The sequence below is a fragment of the Petaurus breviceps genome, unplaced genomic scaffold, assembly GCF_028583685.1.
Source record: "Petaurus breviceps papuanus isolate PSGF00001 unplaced genomic scaffold, PetGlider_PUasm1.0 688, whole genome shotgun sequence".
NCBI lineage: Eukaryota > Metazoa > Chordata > Mammalia > Diprotodontia > Petauridae > Petaurus > Petaurus breviceps.
The window spans coordinates 27,404,871-27,426,769 of NW_027186457.1; the positions used below are offsets into that span (position 1 = coordinate 27,404,871).

The 21,899-nt window shown below is 42.1% G+C and overlaps 1 protein-coding gene across 1 annotated transcript in view; it reads right to left on the reverse strand.

Moving 5' to 3' along the window:
* USP13 (ubiquitin specific peptidase 13) overlaps nt 1–21,038 on the reverse strand; it is a 131,489-nt gene extending 110,451 nt beyond the window's left edge. The window contains exon 1 of the mRNA XM_069104415.1: nt 20,826–21,038. Coding sequence (XP_068960516.1) covers nt 20,826–21,023 — 198 coding nt within the window. The 5' untranslated portion in view covers nt 21,024–21,038. The remainder of the gene's footprint in view (nt 1–20,825) is intronic.
* Between the last annotated feature and the right edge of the window lie 861 nt (nt 21,039–21,899).

A 21,899-nucleotide genomic window follows, 5' to 3' on the forward strand; every position in this document is an offset into this window, starting at 1 on the left:
TCCAGATTTTGTCCCTTACCACCAGTAGGACCTTGGACTCAATTTAAAATGGAGAAATTGGATTATACGACCTCAAAAGGCCTTTCCATCTCTAGATTTGTGATCAAGTACAGCAATCTCATTTCACAGATGAGGAAACTCAGGCTCAGAGAGGGCACATGACATAGGTACTATGTCACAGAAATAGAAAAGAACAGACCCAAGTTCAAGCCTTCTCATGCAAAACCTGGGCCTCTCTCCACAACCCTCTGGTATGACTCTTACAAGGCCCTCCTTGGTACTCTATGCACCCCTCCTCTCACTATACCCTACCCCAAAATAAGTCTTTTCAAAAGACTTAAACTGAACTAACAAGATTTTTAAATGGACACAAACAGTGGTTTCTCAACACTCCAGTCCTTCATCACCAACTGCTAGACATCTCCAACCCAAGGCTCCTGTTGGAATATCAAAAATGACTTATCAAAAACAGAACTATTATCTTTCCAAAATATTTTCTTAACTAGGTGGCAAAGTGGACAGAGCACTGGGCATAAAGTCAGGAAGACCTGAGTTCAAATCCAGCCTCAGGCATTTGCTCATCCTGTGACCCTAGGAAAGTCACTTCACCTCTGTCTCAGTTTCCTCAACAGCAAACTGGGGATACTAATAGCACATACCATACTGCCAAAGGTGCCCAGGACCTCCTCAGAATTAAGAACCCTGCCCTGTGCCATGGCTGCACTTTGCACATGATAAGCATTTAATAACTGTATATTATATGAATTAATCAATAACACAATAATCATTTATTAGATACTACTTGTTGGATACTGTGCTAGGAGCTAATAGCCCCTGCCTTCTAGTAGCTTACATTCTATCCAGACTATCAGGGTAGACATACATGTATAAGGAAAGAGGAAGGGAACAAGCATTTATTAAGCACTTACTACATGCCAAGCTAAGTACTTTTGAAATCTTATATACGGGATGTCCCTAAAGTCTGGATACATAGGAAATCTCATTAACTATGTGTATTTTCAAGAAAAGAAATGAATGAAATTTTCAACAATATTTTATTTAATTAGCATACATTTTAACCATGACAATTTCATATGAAATAAAAGCTTTCATTGGACATTGGGGGACTATTTTCCATATTAATGAGATTAATTTAATTAATTTAGTTCATTAATGAGATTTACTATGTCTCCTGTCTTCCTATGAAATCTCATTTATGCTAATTAAATAAAATGTTGTTGAAAATTTCATTCATTTCATTTCTTGAAAATATTCAGTTAATGACATGCCCTATGTGTCCAAACTTTAGGGACATATACATGCATACAATAAGCTATTTTACGGAAGGAGAGCACATGAATGAATGAATATTCCTTTACAGGAATACACAATAAGGCTAGTCTCAATGCTCACCTAAAACTCTACAGAGAAATTACTAAGTAAATCTTCAGAGCTATAAAGGCAAAAATATTCATCACCTTTCAAATGGGGAGTTCAGTTATCCAGAGGTTAAAGGAAAAGGCCAGTCATAATATAGTCAGGAGGAAAGCTAGAAAAATCCTCAGTGTCTCCTAACCATAATTCCAGGGCCCTTTCCATTGACTCTACCTTTCATCCTTATCTGTTCATGAACCGTCTTCTGGCTAGAACAAGGAGACAGAGGATGATCTCCTTGACATTCTATTCTTTTTTTTTCAAGGATTACCCTCCAAGCTGCCAACTAGTTAACAATTAAACAAAGGCCCCTGTCACCTCTGCTCAAGGGGTCAACTCATCAGCTGGATCATTTTAACCTACTTATGCTGTATATAAAGCAACTGAGGAAGGAAGAGGGAAATTATCTGTCATATAATCCCAAGGAGAGACAAGTGTTTTATTTTCATTTCCCAGCTGTATGTAGGGTAAGTACAGCCCTTTGACCCAGAGATACCACAACTGGGCACATATCCCAAGGACATCAGAGAACATAGGGAAGATATTTGTATAAAAATATTTATATATTTATAGCGTGGTAGCGAAGCACTTCACGAAAGCCAAGGGCATACTTATCAATTGGAAAATGCCTGGACAAGTTGCTATATTTTTTTTTTTAAGCAATCAGGGTTAAGTAACTTGCTCAACGTTACACGGCCAGTTATTTCTGGTTTTGGTGCTGAGTATCTGAGCCCAGATTTGATCCAGGTCATCCCGACACTGGAGCCGGTGCTCTTACTCGCTGAGCCAGCTGGCCACCCCTAAGCAATTGGGGTTAAGAAACTTGCTCAAAGTTACCCGACCAGGTGTTTCTGGGTGGGTGCTAAGTGTCTGAGCCCGGGATTCGATCTCCAGGTCTTCTCAACACTGGAGCCGGTGCTCTTACTCGCTGTGCTACCTGGCCGTCCCGACAAGTTGCTATATTAACGGAAATGAAATGCAGTGTAAGAAACAACAAATAGGAAGCATTTGAGAAACTCGGGAAGGTTTGCATGAAGTGATGCCGAGTGAAGTAAGCAGAACCAATGAAACAATTCCACAGAGACCACCATAATGCAAAGGAAAATAACACTGAAAGATATCCAAACTCGCATCACTCAGTGACTGATCTTCCTAGATCTTCCCTTTGGAGCTAAATTCTTTAAAAAGGCTATGAACAAAAGGTGACTCCACTCTCTCTTCTCTCACTCTCTTCTTAACCCCTTATAATCCAGCTTCTCATTTTTTATCATTCCACTGAAATTATTCTCTCTAAAGTTACTAATGATCTCTTAGTTGCCAGATCCAATAACCTCTTCTCAATCCTCATTCTCCATGATCTCTCTGAAGCCTTTAACACTCCTGATCACCATCTCTTCCCTGACACTCCCTTTTCTCTAGGTTTTGGGACTACCACTCCTCCTCTTATCTATCTGACCACTCCTTCTCTGGCTACTTTGCTGAATCCTCTTCCAGATCATGCCTTTCTGTCCTAGGTCCTCTTTTCTTCTCCTTCTTTTATACTACGTTACTTAGTGTTCTCATCAGTTCCTATGGATTTAATTACCACCTCTATGCTGATGATTTTCAAATCTATCTTTTCTGCCCCAATCACACTGCTAACTTCCAGTTTCAGGTAGATTCCAACCTCTTCAGGCCTTAGTAGAATATAAGACTATCAAAAACTGCAGTCACACACACAACAGGACCAGTCAGGTTTTACCCACCTACTTGTTCAGCCTGAGAGAATCCAGGGTCATCTCCACTGTCCAACAAGTCATCACAGGTGGAATTCCCAATACAATAATCAAAAAAATACTGCGAAGTTACTCAGAAAATGTCACTTCTTGCCAAAGCATCAGATATTATATTAAAAACAAATAGATATTCCTGGAAAAGCAAAATTATTTCTCCCATGCACCGTCAATCCTTGGAACTTTCTATCATCATGCAACTGCATCTAGGACTTTGCATATAAGCCTTAAGCTTAATTGTTGTTGTTGTTTTTTGCCCAAGATTTATACTCCTGGAACTTACTTGAAGGCCTCTGAATGTCATGCCAAAATCCAGCTCTTCAGCAGGTCAAGATACTATCCCAAGCTACTGAGAAAGCTAACTGAGAACAGATTATCCATGGGGTGCTTTTCCTCTTCCTCTCCCTTCTGCCAAAGAAGGCACTTTGGGATCCTCCAGTGCTACTTGTGGGGATTTTAAGTCATATGGTTTTTGGCATTGTTATTAATTCATTTATTTATTTATTTAACTTGATTTAGAAATCTATGCCTTGTTCAATAGCAATCTTTGTGCCTTTTTTTCTTCTTTTTGGGGTGAGTGAGGTATAAGAGGGAGAATAAGCGTGGTTAATGTATGACTAAGAAACAGGAATTAATCAGTTTGATATCATTTATTTTTATATCCCCTATACTTCCCAATGCATCCTCCCTTCCCCTCTCAAAGAACAATTCCTTATAACAAAGAACAAAAAAGAGAAGGGGGAAGAGAACAGTTCAGTAAAAATAAAGAATATATCCAAAAAAAATCTAACATTACCTGTCATGTTCCCCACCCATTATCCCCCACCTCTACAAAAAACAGGAGGGAAGCGCCTTCTCATAACTCTTCTTTGGAGCCATACTTGGTCATTATAATTTCACAGTATTCCATTTTGATAGGTTTGTTGCTGATAGGATTTGGTTGTGGCAGGGGGAGTCACATTTAAAATGTTATAGCTATTGTTCAAAATTGTTTATCCAGGGCCTACCATGTTTTGGGCACTGTGCTGGGTGCCAAAGATATAAAGAATGAATCAATCCCTACCCACAAAGGGACCTGCATTCCCATGGAGGAGACAGCATGTACATATATAGGAACACAGATAACAAATATAAGAATAGAAACAAAGCTTCCAACTACAAGATAGTTTGGAAGGGAAGGTACTCGCAGTTGGGGCAATCAGGAAAGGCCATGTACAAAGTGGTAGAAGACAGAGCATCCTGTGTGAGGAAAAGAGATCACTTTCTCTGGATCACACAGCTCCGGAGGGAGAAAGATTACAATGAGACTGGAAAGGTAGGTTAGGTTCTATGTTCTAAAGGGCTTTAAAAGCTGGATACAAGTTTATGTTTCATCCTGGAGCCAACTGGGCACCATTGGAGTTTATTGGGTAGAACAGTAACAGAGTCAGGCCTGAACTTTGGAAGAATCCATTTGGCAATTGTGTGGAAGATGTGCTAGAGGGAAGGGAGATATAAGGTCCAGAAACCAGCTAAGGGCCTACCACCATAGGTGAGAGGTGGTGAGGGTGGCTGAGCACAGAGAGAAGGGATGGGCAAGATTTGTGCAGTGACTAAAAGTGAGGAGTCAAAGACAACATCACGGCATTTTACAAACCTGAGGGACTAGAATGATGGGGGTGCTTTCTGCAGAAATAAAGAAATTCAGAAGAAGGGAGGATTTGGAGGGAAAGAGAATGAATTATATTTGAGACGCCTAAAGGACATCCAATTTGAGATGTCTAAGGTAGTTGGTGATACAGGAGTAAAGTTCAGGAAAGAGACTAGGGATGGATATACGAAGCTGGGAATCATCTGCAGAGAAATGATCATTAAATCCTTGGAAGCTCAAGAGATCACCAAGAGAGAGAATATACAGAAAGAGGAGAAGAGAATCCAAGAAAAAGCCTTGGGAGACAACACGAATAATCAGGCCAAAGGGAGTGAGAATCAGTCAGGCAGAGGGGAGCAAAACCAGGAGACAGCAGGGTCACAAAATCCCAAGGAGATAAGAGTTCCCAGGAAGGAGAAAACAGTAACCTACAGCATCAAATCACGCAGAGAAGTCAAAATGAGGGAAGGCCAGGAAAAGTTCATCAGAGTTTGCAGTTAACAAAATATTGGTAACTTTAGAGAAAGTAATTTCAGATGAACAATGAGATTAAAAGCCAGATGCAAATGAATGAGTGAGAGGAGATGATGGAGGTCACAAGAATAGACAATTTTTTTCTAGGGTTTTTTGAATACCACTTTCAGCATGGTCCATTCCATCTCCAAATTCTACAATGCTCTCCTACGTCCTAGTGCACTAAAAACAATATCCTTTATGTCTTGGTCTCCAGGCCCTACACAATCTAGTAACAGTTACTCACCCAATATTATTTCCCATGAAACATCAGCAAAAACCCTTAATTTCAATTGGGCCAATCACCCTAATGGCCCCTAATACACACACAAGGTCCCAGCAATCTCTGCTTCTTTGTTTATACTGTTTTCTCACCTAAAATGCCATTCTAAGCTTGGTTCTGCCCCCTCTCCCTCCTGTTACACACACACACACACACACACACACACACACACACCCCTTTGTGCTGTTGACAAAAAGACAAGCCAGCCATCAGACAGATCACAAATGATCACTTGTTTGGGTATGCTATAGCAGGGGTACTCTTATAAGTATAGTGTTGCTGGCTAGCAGGAGTGATGGCCCGCATTTATCTAGCATTTTTAAGCTTGCAAACTGCTTTGGATATATTATCCCATTTGATCTTCGTAATTCTATGAGGCAGGGGCTCTTATTAATCCCTTTTTACAGAAGAGAAAACTGAGACTCAAAAAGATCAAAAGACTTGGTCAAGGGTTACATAGCCAGTGAGTGTCAGGGTAGAATTTGAACACTCTATCTAACACCTAGCTGCCTCTGGCCCCTTGCAATAATAAACTTCAGTGGCTTTATGATTTTCTCAGTCTACCCAAATCCTATCCATCCTTCAGGGTACCTCAAAGTCCTACCTAAGCTCTCCTGGATGAGATGGTACAGTGGACAGAGTACCAGGGCTGGAATTAGGAAGATCTGAGTTCAAATCCAGCCTCAGACACTTACTGGCTGTGCAACCCTAGGCAAGTCACTTGACCCTGTTTGTCTCAATTTAACTCATCTGTCAAATGAGCTGGAGAAAGAAATGGCAGACCACTCAGTATCTTTGCCAAGAAAACCCCAAACAGGGTCATAGAGAGCCAGACATGACAGAAATAAGTGAATAACAACTAAAAAATGAGAATGATAATAGTACCCACCACCCAGGTTTGTTATGAGGATCTAATGGGATGTAATTGTAAAATGCTTAGTATAGTGCCGAGCACATAGTAGGTGCTATGAAAATGCTAGCTACTAATAGTAGGAAGGGGAAGAGGAATAATAATGACTGATGCCCATCCAGGGCTTTAAGGCTGGCCAAGTACCCCACATACATTACTCATCTGATCCACGACATTCTGAAATTTGGCCAACCTCTCTAGTCTCAAGGCATGTGCAAATTCATTAAATTCTTGCCATTGTTATTCCTCCCCCTAAAAATAGGTCCTGCTCTGTATACACCTGGACAACTAAACACAGCCATGAAGAACAGAAGCTGAGAGTGATAGCCTAAGTTCCCCCTGATGTATCTATCCAGGGCCCTCCCTCTGAGATTATCTCGGATCTATGCTATGTGGGGCTGGTTTGTCTGTTGTCTCTCCCCACACCCCCCTCACTCCAATTGGTTTTCTGCCTTTCTTTGTATCTGGAAGTGCTTAACACACAGCTGGTGCTTAAGAAGTGCTCAATGATTATATACTCGTTTATTTGGCTTTGGTTTTTCACCAGATCTGTGATTTCATTGTAATAGAGAACTGCCAAGGAGGAATCCCCCTATCAGTGCAGATCAACATCAGCTCTGAATCTCATGACCTTAGAGAGCTGCCTGGGGAACGGAACAGTGAATGACTTGCCCAGGGTCACAAAGCTAGTAAGTGTCTGAGGCTAGATTTGAACCTAAATCTTCATGCTACCTCTAGAAGTCCATATTTTGGGAGTTTATTTGGGTGAGAATGCACCAAGAAAAGGTACTCCCATTTACATTTTTATTATGCTTTTGACAAAAAAGCAGGCCAGTCAGGAGAATATCCGTATTGCTGAAAAGTATGATTCTGAAAAGGAGATCTCACAGAATCAATGGGTTTAAAACTGTAAAGGACCTTAACGGTTTTATTTTATTATTACTAGAGTTATAATAATTATATCAATATAATATTAATAGTTAATATATTATGCTATGCCAACTGTCATCACTATTATAGTTAATAATCAGGGCTCACGTTTATGTAGCACTTTAAGGTTTACAAAGCATTTTACACACATTATATCATTTGATCCTTATAATAACTCTGAGAGGTAGGTGCTGTTATCATCCCCATTTTACAGATAGGGAAACAGAAGCAGACAGAGGTTAAGTGACTAACATTGGGTCGCACCATGGTTAAAAGGTATCTAAAGGCAAGATCTGAACCGAGGTCTTCCTGACTCTCAGTCCAGCATGCTATCCCCCTGTCCCACCTAGAGCAAACTAAGTCCAGCAAGGGGAAGCTGTCTAAAGTCACACAAGTAACTGTGTCCCAAGCACACTCATACAGGTGGGCAAGCTGGGAACAACAAAGCACTTCTAGGCAGCATATTATGCTAAAAGCTAAAAATATCTGAAATGTCATGATTCACTCTTTAAAAAATATGTCCCAGGCAAAGGTCCCTGGCTATCCATGCCACTCACCCCTCCCTAGCCCACCAGGGCCCCCAGACTTCATGGGGTGACAGATGTGGGAAGCAGCCAGCAGCCCAAGAGCTACATGTTTGCTCAGAAAGTCTGGAAGTCAACAAATACAAGCCCTCTAGTAAGATGAAAGCCCTCCAGTTCTCTAAGCCCTGCCATTTGACCCACTCAAAGACTCCCTGGTCCTTGCCATCCACCCTGCAGCTCAGTTCTCTTAAATGGGCTTCCTCTCTCAACTAGAGGATAGTTCCTTGAGTTCAAGGGATGTCTTTGTTTTCTATTTGTATTTTTAGCACATTGTAAACCCTTAACAAATATGTTTTCTTTCTTTTTTTTTTAAAGCAATCGGAGTTAAGTAACTTGCTCAAGGTTACACGGCCAGTTATTTCTTGGTGTGGTGCTAAGTATCTGAGCCCGGATTTGATCCCCAGGTCATCCCGACACTGGAGCCGGTGCTCTTACAAACTGAGCCACCTGGCCACCCCTAAATATGTTTTCTTTCACTCATTGATTGGCCAGACTTCCAACTTTCCAAACAATATAACCACAGGTAGCTTTCCTATCTCTTTCAAGATGGTACCTAGTAGCTCAACAAGATAAGAGGAGAATCTCGGAGTTGGAAGATACCTCAGTGGCCATTTAGTCCAATGTATTCATGGACAAGAAGCCCCTCTCTACACCCAACACACCTTACAAATGTCCTCCAGACTGTGCCTGAAGACTTTCAAAGAAGGGCCACTTTAATGGAAAAGCTTTGAAGTTAAAGAACTTGCCTGAGTAATCCTAAACAAGTCACTTCTCCCTCCAGGTTTCACTTTCCACATGTATAAAATGAGGGAAGTGGCCAAGATAGTGATGTCAAACAAACAGAAATGGGGAGCCACTGAAACCAGACATAAAGATCCCTGCAAGCCACAGATTGCCTTAGAAAACCACATATTAACATTATATATAACTTCTTATCTTTTGTATTTATAAAATATCTATTTTTATTTCTTATTAATTTATATTATTTTTTTTGTTTATTTTGATAAATTTTCCCCAATCACATTCTAATCCAGCACCCCACTCAGGAATGTTGCAGGCCACAGTTGGCAAACTCTGTTCTAACAGTCCTTCCATTCAAAATTCTAATTATCTCTGACTTACAACAGCAATCTACCTCACTTTCACACTGGCCATGTGACCCTGAACAAGTGCCCTAGGCCAAAAATGATCAAACCTTTTGGTTTCAGAACTAAGTCTATGAGCCTGTGAAATGATTAACTTTGGAACTGCAGCCCCATTCTGAGGACAGAAACTGCCTATGCTTTTCTTAAAATAATACACCAGTAATTTTAGGCTAGAGGGAGGGAAAGAGGACCGACTTTATTTTTTTTGAAGAGATTAATTAATCCCTCTTCCACATAATAGTTATATAGATATTTGAAAAAAGCTATCACATGCCCTTAAACTCTCCTCATTAGGTTAAACATTCCTACTTCCTTTAAGAGATTATCTCATGCCAAGATCCCAAGACTCTTTACCACAGCACAAGCCATTCTGCCCAATTTATCAATGTCTTTTCTAATGATGTGCCCAGAACCAGTCACAGAATTGCAGGGAACCTTGGAGCCTAGCCTTTCTAACTCCTACCTGATTAAAAATTACCTCTAAAACATACCCAAAAAAGTGGTCACGGGGCCTCCACTTGAAGACCTCTAAGGTGGAGAAGCCTGCCACCTCTCAAAGTAGCCCATTCCACCTCTGGACAGCTCAAAAACCATCAAAGTGTCTGTTTTTCCTGATATCCAGCCTAAATTTGCCTCTCTGCAATTTACCCACTGCTCCTCACTCAACCCCTGGAGCCAAACAAGTCAAATCCCTCTTTGATGTATCAGTTTTTCAAATACTTGACCATAGCTATCATATATATATACCCTGATTCTTCTTTTTTTCCAGCTAATCACCCAGTTTTTTCAATCAATCCCCATATGGCACAACTAAGACAATAGAGAGTATTACGGGCTTTGGAACTCTCCATACAAATATCATAAAGTTCTCAATTGTCTTAATTCCCCAATAGCTGAAGTAAAATTAATATTACTTCACTTTAATTTGATGATATATGTGTATTGACACAGATATTTTAGATCTGTACATCAAAAGAGGCATAGAAGATATCATGAAAAATATATAGGACCATAAGAGGTGAAGGGTCACAAAAAGAGAGTAAAGGATACACAATAGGTAGGCCATGTGTTCTACTGGTACCTACATAATGTCAAGTGATCTAGGATGACTTCCAACAGCAGAGAGAGCATTCCCAAGTGGAGGATTTTCTGGAGAACAAGGATTACCCAGGAATGGCAAGCATGGACGGGTTGTGATTTGCATCACTGAAGAGACTACCTACATCAAGGAAATCCTAGGTCTATCAAAGTTTTGGAGTTTGGGGAATAGGGAAAGTGAATCTTGAAATCAAGTAGTGATAAGGTGTCAAAACTCCTGAAAGGCTAGGATTCACTATTTTAAGGGTTTTTTTAGATGATGAGCTAGAAGCAATGTATGAAAGTTGCAGAGAAACAAATATAGGCTTGATGTTAAGGGAAACTTATTAACAATTAGAGGGGTCCAAGTGTAGAATGAGCCACCTCAGGTTCCCCCTTAATAAAGCTGTTCAGTAAAAGCTGAATGACCACTAGTTGAGGGTCTTGTAGAAAAGATTTCTTATTCAAATATGGATTGGACTAGATGGCTCTTGAAGGCCCTTTCTACTCTGAGATTCTACTCTGTGATTCAAGGGATCATATACTTAGTGTTTAAAAAGAATTCAAAGGCCATTTAATCCAACCACATCCCTTGCCCATCAATTGGGAAATGGTAAACAAGTTGTGGTATGTGACTGTGATGGAAGACTATTGTACTATAAGAAATGATATGCAGGATACTCTCAGAAAAACCTGGGAAAGACTTACATAGGTCGATGCAAAGTGAAATGTACTGTGTACCAAGTAACAGCAATATTGTGAGATGATCAGTTGTGAGTGACTTAGGTATTCTGAGCAATACAATGATCCAAGACAACTCTGAAGGAATTATCACGAAAAATGCTATCCATCCCAGAGAAAGAAATGATGCTGTCTGAATACACACTTAAGCATATTTTTTTTTAGTTTTTTTTGTCTATGTTTTCTTTCACAGCATGACTACACATGTAAAATCTCTATCAAGTTGCTTTCCATCTCAATGGAAGGAGGAGTAGGAATGGAGAGAATTTGGAACTCAACGTTTTAAAAATGAATATTAAAAATTGTTCTTACATGTAATTGGGGGGAAAATAAAAGACTAAATAAATTTTAAAAGGCAAAAAAAAATCCAACCTCATCCTTTTATCAATGATGAAATTAAGATCCAAAGTTATTAACAAGAAACTGGTATAAATCTTGGGAGTTTTGCCAATTATAAGTGTAAGGGTGTGCACCTTTCAAGCTTGATAATTTTGCTGACTGGAAGAAAGGAGCAAAGACAAATACAAATGTGAGACTTGTATACAAAAAATAAAATATGAAAATATTGGGGAAGGTGGTGATCAGAAGAAGTAAAAAACACTTGTGAGGAGAGAAAGAGTGAGAAGTAAGAGAGGGGTGGGATTAAAAAAAAGCAAAAAATAGAATGGAGAGAAATACACAGCTATCTTAACTATAAGTGTGAATGGAATGAACTCACCTATAAAATGGGAGCAGATAAAAGAATGAATTAAAAAACAAAACCCTACAATATGTTGTTTACAAGAAACACATTTGAAGCAAAATAATACACACAAGGGAAAGGTAAGGGGCTGGAACAGAATATATTATGCTTCAGCTGAAATAAAGAAAGCAGGGGTAGCAATCATGATCTCAGACAAAGCAAAAGCAAAACTGATCTAATCAAAAGAGATAAAGAAGGAAACTATATCTTCCTAAAAGGTACCATAGACAATGAAGTTATATCAATACTAAACATATATATGCACCAAATGGCATAGCATCTAAATTTTTGAAGAAGTTGATTAAGTTACAGGAGGAAATAAATAATAAAACTACTATTGGGAGACCTCAACTTTCCCCTCTCAGAATTAGATAAATGTAACCAAAAAAATAAACAAAAAAGAAGCTAAGGAAGTAAATAAAATTCTGGAAAAGCTAGATATGATAGATCTCTGGCAAAAACTAAATAGGAACAGAAAGGAATGTACTCTTTTCTCAGCAGTACAAAAAAATCTCACAACCAAATGCAGAAGAGCAGAAATAGTAAACACATACTTTTTAGATCATAATACAATAAAAATTACATTCAATAATGGACAATGTAAAGAAAGGTTAAAAGTTAATTGGAAATTCATTAATCTAATCCTAAAAAGCAAGGGGATAAAGGAACAAATTATAGAAACAATCAACAATTTCATTAAAGAAAATGACGAGACAACATGCAAAAATTGATGGGATACAGCCAAAGCAGTACTTAAGGGAAAATCTATATCTCTAATTGCTTTCATCAATAAAACAGAGGAAAAGCAGATCAATGAATTGGACATACAACTAAGAAAAATAGAAAAAGAACAAATTAAAAATCCCCAATTAAACATCAAGGAGGAAATTTGAAAATCAAAGGACAGATTAATAAAATTTAAAGTAAGAAAACCATCTAACTAATAAATAAAAGAGCTGGTTTTGTGGGGAAAATCTATAAAATAGTAAACCATTGGTTAATTTGATTTTTAAAAATGAAAGAAAACCAAATTGCTAGTATTAAAAATGAAAGAGGTAAACTCACCACCAATAAAAAGGAAATTAAGACAATTTTTAGGAGCTATTTTGCCCAATTTTATATACATATATGTGGATGTATATGTATACACACAAATATATACATTATAATACATATATATTATAAATGTGACGATCTAAATAAAATGGATGAATATCTAAAAAATATAAATTATCCAGATTAAAAGAAGAAATAAAACACTTAACCTAATCTTAAAAAGAAATTGAACAAAACATCAATGAACTTCCTAAAAAAAATCCCCAGGACCAGATGGATTCACAAGCAAATTCTTCCAAACACAGAAAGAACAATTAATTCCAATACTGTATAAACTATTTGGAAAAATAGGTGGAGTCCTAACAAATTCCTTTTACAACATAAATATGGTGCTGATATCCAAACCAGGAAGAACCAAAACAGAGAAAGAAAATTATAGACCAATTTTCCTAATGAATATTGATGCAAAAATTTTAAGTAAAATACTAGCAAAGAGATTACAGCAATATATCACAAGGATCATACACTATAACTACATGGGACTTATTCCAAGAATGCAGGGCTGGTTGTGACCCTGAGCAAAATAAGTTTGCCTCCTTCAGCCTCAGTTTCCTTAACTGCAAAATGAAGGAAATGGCATCCAGGACACTAGAGTTTTTTCTCAGACTCTAGACGATAGACCAACATCAGAACAAGAAAGCTTTGCTCACCTAAATCAACTAAGCCCTCAATGAATATCTCCACACTGCTCTGAATATCTTTCCCCTGCTATGGATAAATCTCACCCTCCTTTCTTTAACTGTTAGGGGTGGGAGGGGGTAATGACGTGGTTGGACTCTAACTTTTAAAGCCTCTTTTAGTCTAAATTTGTGACCTTGTGATTCCTGACTCCAAGACCTTCATCTACTATAATGCACACTCCATTGTAAAACAGAAGCTGCTAACGGTTACCCTAGGCACTGAATATAAAGGGTGAGTCAACTTTAAGGATTAGGAAATTTAAATTTAAGCCGGGCTCACATATCCAATCTGTGGCCAAATCTTGTCATTTCTGCCTTACTCTGCCCATTCTCAACACTCACACAACCACCACCCAGGTACAGGCCTTTGCCTTCTCATTTGCAATGGCCTGCTGGTTGGGCTCCCTGCCTCCAGTCTCTTCCCACTCCAGTCTATCCTCCCCTCAGCTGCCAAAGGGATCTACCTGAAGTGAAGGGCTGACCTTGTCATCCCACTAGTCAATCAACTCCAATAACCCTCAATTGCCTTTGAGATTGAATATCAAGTCTTCTGCTTTGCAAAGCCCTTCATAATCTGGCCCCTTCCTACCCTTCCCTCTGAGATTGCCTGCCATCTGTTCTGGTTAGATCTGGTATGTACCTGGTTATTCACAGGTTGTCAGAAGGTGAACCCCTAAAGGGCAGGGACCATTTTTGTGCCATAGAAGGTGCTTGAGAAAAGCTTGTTATTTTGGGATGGGGCGTGGGGGAAAGAGAGGGAGAAAAATTTGTAACTCAAAATCTTGTGTAAATGAATGTTGAAAACTAAAAATAAATAAATAAATTGGGAAAAAAAAGAAAAAGAAAAGCTTGCTGACTGACAAACTTCATGATGTCATACATAGGGCACTCTTCTGTCTCTAGAGTCAGAACCTTCCCTTCTACCCTACATAGGGAATTCTTGTTCAGACATGGGTTGGATTGGGTGAGACATGACCACTAAGGTCTTTTTCCAACTCTATAAAGTTGGTGGAATTATGGGTGAGGGAATATCAGCAATCCATGTCCACCAAGAACAGGGATGAAGAATTGATCAGTTCTCTGTTCAACCCCAGAACTGCTTAGAAAAAGAGATGGAATTTCAGTAAGTGTTTAAATGGAGAAGAAAAATGTTGAGGTTAGGGAAAGGGGGCAAATCATGTCCAGGGTGGAAAGGGGGAACTACAGGCAGTTAAAAGAATCGAGTTTGGGGCAACTAGGTGTCGCAGTGAATAGAGCACCAGCGTTGGAGTCAGGACCTGAGTTCAAATCCGACCTCGGCCACTTAATACTTGCTAGCCGTGTGACCTTGGGCAAGTCACTTAAACCCAATTACCCCGCCTTCCCCCCTCCAAAAAGCAAAATAATAATAATAATAATAAAGTCTGGTGGGGAAGACTCTTGTTTAATGACTGATTAAAACCACTAATCAAGCTGATATCACACCCTCTCCCAACATCAGGGCCACACAGAGAGTTTTATAGGCTTGATGGCTTTCAGATTACACAGAGGATCAAGCCTTGGACTTGGAATCAGGAAGTCCTAAGTTTAAATCCAGTGTCAGACATTTACAATGTGACACCTGAGCAAATCACTTAAAGCCTCAGTTTCCTGATCTGTAAAATAAGGATAACAATAGCACCTACCTTCCAGGGCTGTTGTGAGGATAAGATGATGTAATATTTGTAAAGCATTTTGCATATGTTAGAGGGTTCTATAAATACTAGCTAGTAGGTAGTAGCAGTAGTAGTAGTAGCAGCAGCAGAAGCAGAAGCAGCAGTAATGATAATAATAGTAGTAGTCTGCCACAGGTGTCTCCTATTAGCTCATAAAAATCGAGAGTGATATCTGAAAACCGAAACAGCTGCACACACCTTAAAGGAATCACAAATTTTCTTTGGAGATAAAACACACACACACACACACACACACACACACACTTCAAACTTTAATAAAACAAATTTTTCATCCCAAAGTTGCAGCTTGAACATGAGGAGGGGTAGCTGGGGTAGGACATAGCTTAATTTTCATAGTTATGAAAATTTCTGATCTTAGTGACATTTAAAAAGATTACCTGGGCTCTTAATTAAGAAATCACAAGATGATTTGACACAAGAGATAGTTGGTTCTTTGGGAAGATGGGTGACCAGAACAAAATTGCAGCACTCACATTCTCTAAGGTACCAGGAGGTCAAGGAAAGAGTGATGGATTTCAAGTCAGAAGACTAGGATTTGAATCTCGGCTACTTATTACCAGCCCTGCTGCCTCTCTGGGCTTAGGTTTCTTCAGCAAAAAAATGAAAGGGTTGGACCAGCTCATCCTTAATGTCCGTCCCAAATCTAAATCCTATTATCTAACCTCAAAAAAAAAAATCCACTTCAGAGCAAGACTTTTTTATGGGAAATATGATTCTAAATAGTTCTCTAGAGTTGAAGACCATCATAAAAAGCTCTTTATCAAAAAATATCTTATTGAATATTGAACTATATTAGGTAGTATGTTGCTTTCTTTTTTCATCTTTTTGAACTGAATTGGGATTTATAGGGAATTTCCAGTCAGGAACCTTGTTCCACCAATGCAGGTCTGGTAGCTGTTCTGCAATTTGGAATCAGAAGAGCTTTCTGGGGCAGTGAGAACTTAAATTCTTTAAGAACTTAAACCAGGGCCCCAAAGCAAGGATGTCTCAGAGGCAGGGCTTGAATTTAGATCTGTCTAATCTAAGCTCGATTGAAAAACCGAGTTGGATGCTTAACTAGCTGTGTGGTCCTAGACAAGTCACTTAACCTCTGTTTTTCTTAATCCCCTGGGCAAGGAAAAGGCAAACCACTCCAGTGTCTTTGCCAAGAAAAGAGTCCGACACAATTGAACAACAACAAAATCCAGTACTCTTACCTCTTCCCCCAAGCCTCCCCTGCTTTAACAACAAAAATCTCCCTTCTCTTCCTTCTTGTCCTATAGATTAACAAAATATGTTGATTCACCAAAGGATGAGAATCAGAAGAGAGTGTGGGACATTGGCAAGATCACTGCATTTGGAATCAGAAGCCATGGGTTCAAACCTCAGGTCTATTACTTTACTAGCTGCATGACCCTAGGCAAGTCACTAGCCATTATCTGCCTCAGTTTCTTCATCCGTAAAATACAGATAAAAACAGCACCAAATTTATAGGATTAATATGAGGATCCAATGGGATGATAATTGTAAAGAGCTTAGCACAGTGTCTGGCACATAGCAGGCAGGACATGAATGTTAGTTCTTCCTGCTGCTACTATTATTACTACCTTGGACTGTGGTAGATGGCCTCTCAGGGCATCCTCACATCAACCCAATGACTTCAATGCTATTATTATACCCATTTTACAGATACGGAAACTGAGGTTAAGAGCAGAGTTGTCCAGATCCACACTGCTAGTAAGTGCCTGATTTGACTTTAATTTTCCTGACCCCAAGTGTGAAGCTCTATCCACTGTGCCACCCTGAACTGAAGCACAGCAACACCCTCCTCCCCTCATCATCTTGGGATCCCTAGCTTCCTTCAGATGCTCCTTCTTACGGAGAGATTTCTTGATCCCCTCAGTTGCTGGCCCTCTCTCCCTCTCCTTCCATCCTGGGCAACAAATGTATGCAATTTGCATTTACTTATCTACGTACATGTTCCACTCTACTGCTTAAAGGCAGGGGCTGATTTTTATGTCTCTTTGTATCCCCAGCACCAAAATAGTCCTGCAAATAGTAGGTGCTGAAAAGATAATTGTGGACCTGAACTGAACAAGCTTTTCTCTTGTAAACATTCCCTTTGACCAGACCAGGACAATGATTAAAATGCCTATTTCCAAGACAGTTGTTTGCTATATTATATCATTCTAGACAATTCTGTAACATCTCCTCTAAATGCTCCCTTCTCTCCTCTGACACCGCCACCATCTGGGTGCAGGTCCCCATTGCCTCACTGCTGCCTGGTCTCCCCACCTCTACTCACTTGTCAAGCTCATCTTCCGAAAGCTTAAGCCTGACCATGTCACCTTGGTAGTCAAGAAACCTCACCGGTTTTCTGGTCACCACCAGGATCAAATAGAACACCTTCTTTGGCTTTTCAAGCCCTTTATAACCTTGCCCATTTCTACCTTTCCAGGCTTTTTACACTTCTCCACATACTCTTCAGTCTAGTGACGTTGGCCTCCTTGCCCACAGCTTTCCATCTCTTGGGCATTTTCACTCAGTATCCTTCAAGCCTGGCCTGCTCTCTCTCTGTCTCTCTCTCCCTCCCTCCTTCTCTCTGTCTCTCCCTCCCTCCTCTCTCTGTCTCTGTCTCTCTCTGTCTCTTCCTCCTTCCTATGTCTGTCTCTGTCTCTCTGTCTCTGTCTCTCTCTTTCTCTTCCTCCTTCCTCCCCCCCCCTTCCCCACCTCTCTCTCTCCCTCTCCTTCTGTGTGTGTGTATGTGTCTCCCCACCCCTGGATCCCCTAAAGTCTCAGCTAAATCCCCACCCTCAGCAAGCCTTTCCCAAACCCCCTTTAATGCTCATGCCTTCCTTCTAAAATAATCTCCAATTCATGCTGAATAAATCTTGTTTGTACATTATTGTCTGCATATTGTCTTTCCCATTAGGCTGTGAGATACTTCAGAGAATGGCCTGAGTTTTTTGCCTTTATTTGTATCCTAAGCACTCAGCACAGTCCCGATACAAATTGGGAGTTTAATAAATGCTTGTTAACTAACTCTTTTATTAAAAGAAATGCTTATTTGTGAGCATCCTATACCTACATTAAATAGAGAGGTTGGATTATACAGAATAGTGAAAACTGGAAAGAGCCTCAGGAGCCATCTAGTCCAAATTCTCCATTTTAACATGAAGGAAACTGAGGCCCAGAGAAACAAATTATTTGCCCAAAGGCCACATGGGTAAGAAGTGGCAGTGCTAGGATTGGAACCCAGAATTCTGACTTCAAATCCAGCTCCCCCTTGGGCGGCCAGGTAGCACAGTGAGTAAGAGCGCCGGCTCCAGTGTTGAGAAGACCTGGAGATCGAATCCTGGGCTCAGATACTCAGCACCACACCCAGAAATAACTGGCCGTGTAACCTTGAGCAAGTTACTTAACCCCAATTGCTTAGGGGTGGCCAGGTGGCCCAGCGATTAAGAGCACCGCTCCAGTGTTGAGAAGACCTGGAGATCGAATCCTGGGCTCAGATACTCAGCACCACACCCAGAAATAACTGGCCGTGTAACCTTGAGCAAGTTACTTAACCCCGATTGCTTTAAAAAAAAAAAAAAAAATCCGGCTCCCTCCAATTCACCTCCCACCAAGTTAATATTCTAAGAAATTCAAAAAGTTGGGGGGGGAGGGCGGGTTCAATGCTTTATAACATGTCAGTTGCTTTTGCCTCATGGGCATCACCATCTATCTCTACCCGTTTGGAAGCTATGGCAAGGAACACAAAATCATGGCATACAAAATCTGTTATTTTAAAATATGTTGTTGACAGTAGCAAATTCTAATGGCATTCTTGGCAGTGACCTCAGGAATTATGGTCAACAGAGTCCCAAAGATTAAGAAAGAACCCACTATCAAATTTTCAGGGAATGGTCCTAGAAAGGCTCTTCTCAAGTTTAAAATAAAAGGAGCAACTTATGTAGATGGAAGGGGGAAAGTGATTTCAAGGCAGAAAACTCTAGAGGAGACTTGACTCTGCCCCTTGCTAGCTATGTGACAAGCCACCTAACCTCCCTAGGCCTCGGGTTCCTGTCCTGTAAAATGAGGACATTTGGACCAAAGAGTTTTTTTCAGTCCTTCCAGCTCATTAGTCCATTAGCCAAGGAACAATTATTAAACACCTACAATGTTCCAAGCACTATATTAAGGATACAAAAAAAGGCCAAAGAGAGTCCCTACGATCAGCTATAATCCTGTGATCTCACTCAAAAGTCATAAAGGAAAAATAGATAAACAGTTTACAAATTGTTAAAATCCATAAAAACTATTTCTGGCCTCACTTTTTTTTCGTCTCACTTTTCTTATTTGCAAAATTAAGAGGGTTAGATTACAAGATCATTAAGCTATGATTCTATGAGTGTCTTTAGTTAGCCGAGGAGCAAAAAGTACTTTAAAATCAAAAAAGTCTAGCAGGCTGGTAAAACATGTCTCTGGAGTGTCCCACAGGCTGGTTTGCCTTCCCCAGAGACTGTCTGACAAAGATTGTCACTGCTTTGTCGCTGACTGAAGGAGAGATTCAGCCAGCCCACCCCCCCTCCCCAATACAACAGCCAGAGGGAGACCTGCTGGATGACATATGAGCTCCAAAGAGTGTGGGTAAAAATAACCAGTCCTCAAAAAGACATGATAAACGCCACACAGCTGAGTGACTTGGGAAGTGATTTCTGACTCCTCAAAAGGGAGACTCAGTTGTTTTCGGAGGGTTTGGGGTTTGTTTTTTGTTTTTTAATTTCACGCAGGCACAAAAACCATGGAAATCTGAAAGCCACCAGCCAACCACTCATGCTTGGCCCTGACAACTGTAATCTACCCTTCACTTCCTCCTCTAGCCACTGAGGCCAAGATTTGGGCCAAAGTTTTTCAAATTTGTGTTGGTACGTTTCAAGCCCCAAACCTCACGTTGGGGGGAAGGAAGTTTAGTAAAAGTAATCTCGATGCACTCGAAACCTGAGGACTACTTGTGCCAAAGCACTGTTTTTTCCTGTCACTCAGAGAGGAAGCAAGGGGAGGGGGGTGGAGGGGAACCATCAAAATCACAGAAGAACTCACAACTCTGGAGGGCTAGTCCAGAGACTAGGAATCCCTAACCAGAATCGACAATCCCAGAAAAAGAAGGTTCTGCTTGTGTGTGTCCTCTGCCTGCAGCCCTGGGGGCGGGGGACAGACTGCACTTGGGAGGTGGGTGAGGGGGCCCCCGAACCTCAGCCTGGAAAGCCAGACGCAGGAAGGGCGCTGGGGTTGCTGGCTCAGGAGAGCTCCCGGCCGCAGCTCCCTGGCTCCCGCAGCCGAGGGCTTGGGGACTTGGAGGGGCCGGTTCTCACTTCCAAAGCTCCCCAAAGTGGCCGCGCGCGGTGGGTGCACTGTGCACCATCCCCGAGCGTGACTGGGGCCGGAGGGGGGCGGGGAAGTGTCCGCGCAGCCCGGCTCCCGGCGAGGGCTGGCTGCCGGGATCGATGGCTCTCTCGGACAGAGCCCCCCCACCCCTCGCCCCGCGTCCGCCTTCCCCAGCCGCCCAGCCCGCGCCTGGCCGGCACTCACCGGAGAGTCGTAGGAGAAGGCGCACTCTGCCTTGTAGACGCGATCCCCGGACCTGGGGACGCGGATGGTGGGCATGTAAGGGACCAGCAGCTCCCCGAGGTCTCCTGCAGCCATCTTCCCGGGGCCGGGGCCAGGACCCGGGCCGCTGCCGCCGCCGGGGCCGCCGCCGGGGCTGCCGAACAGGGCGGCCCGCTGCATGCTTCCGCGCGCGCGGGAGGGCCGGAGGGAGGAGGACGACGAGGACGAGGAGGCGGCGGCCGCGCTGGCACCGGCACGGGCGCGGGAGGAGGCGGAGGCAGGGCAGCGGGGCTGCGGGGCCCGGGCGGCCGAGCAGACGGGGGCAGGCGGGCGGCGCGAGGCGGCCAGAGCCCGGGCGGGGCGGGGCGCGGGAGAGCAGGGAGGGGGACCAGGCTATTTTTAATCCAATGGCGAATCGCATCACCAGCTGCAGCGGCCGCGGCGGCAGCGGCAGGAGGGGCAGGGATGGGGAGGGCAGGGGAGAGGAGGAGAGGGGAAGGGAGGGGGCGCATCTGCTCCCCGAGCCCGGAGGAGAGGGGCGGGGGCGGAGGACGGGGGGGCCGCCAGGGAGGGTCAGCCCCGGAGAGGAGAGCGGGGTGACGGGGAAGGAGAGGGAGAAAGAAGAGGCCGGGGGTGGGGGCTCTCAGTCGGGCCCCTTCCTCCTGTGACAGTGTCTGCCTGGGAGGAGGACAGGCTAGTCTAGCCCTTCTGAGACCCAGAGCTGGAAGAGACTTCAGAGGCAGTTGGTCCCGTTCCCCCTCCTCGCCCTCCTTTTACAGAAGAGAGAAGAAATAAGGCCTAGAGAGGGCAAAGTGACTTGGAAGCAGAGCGTGCAGCTGGCAGGGACCTCAGAGGGCATCTCGTCCACCCCCTCATGGTGCAGACGAGACAACTTCACTCTAAAATTACACAGAAGAGTGTCTGCATGAGGGGAAAGGGGTGCCCAAAGTCCCCACTCTGGGAGACTTGGCTTGAAAAATAAATGAGGGTCAATTGAGAGACAGCATGAAGGATCCCTGGATCTAGGCCACTGAGGACCAGAGTTTGAATCCTGGT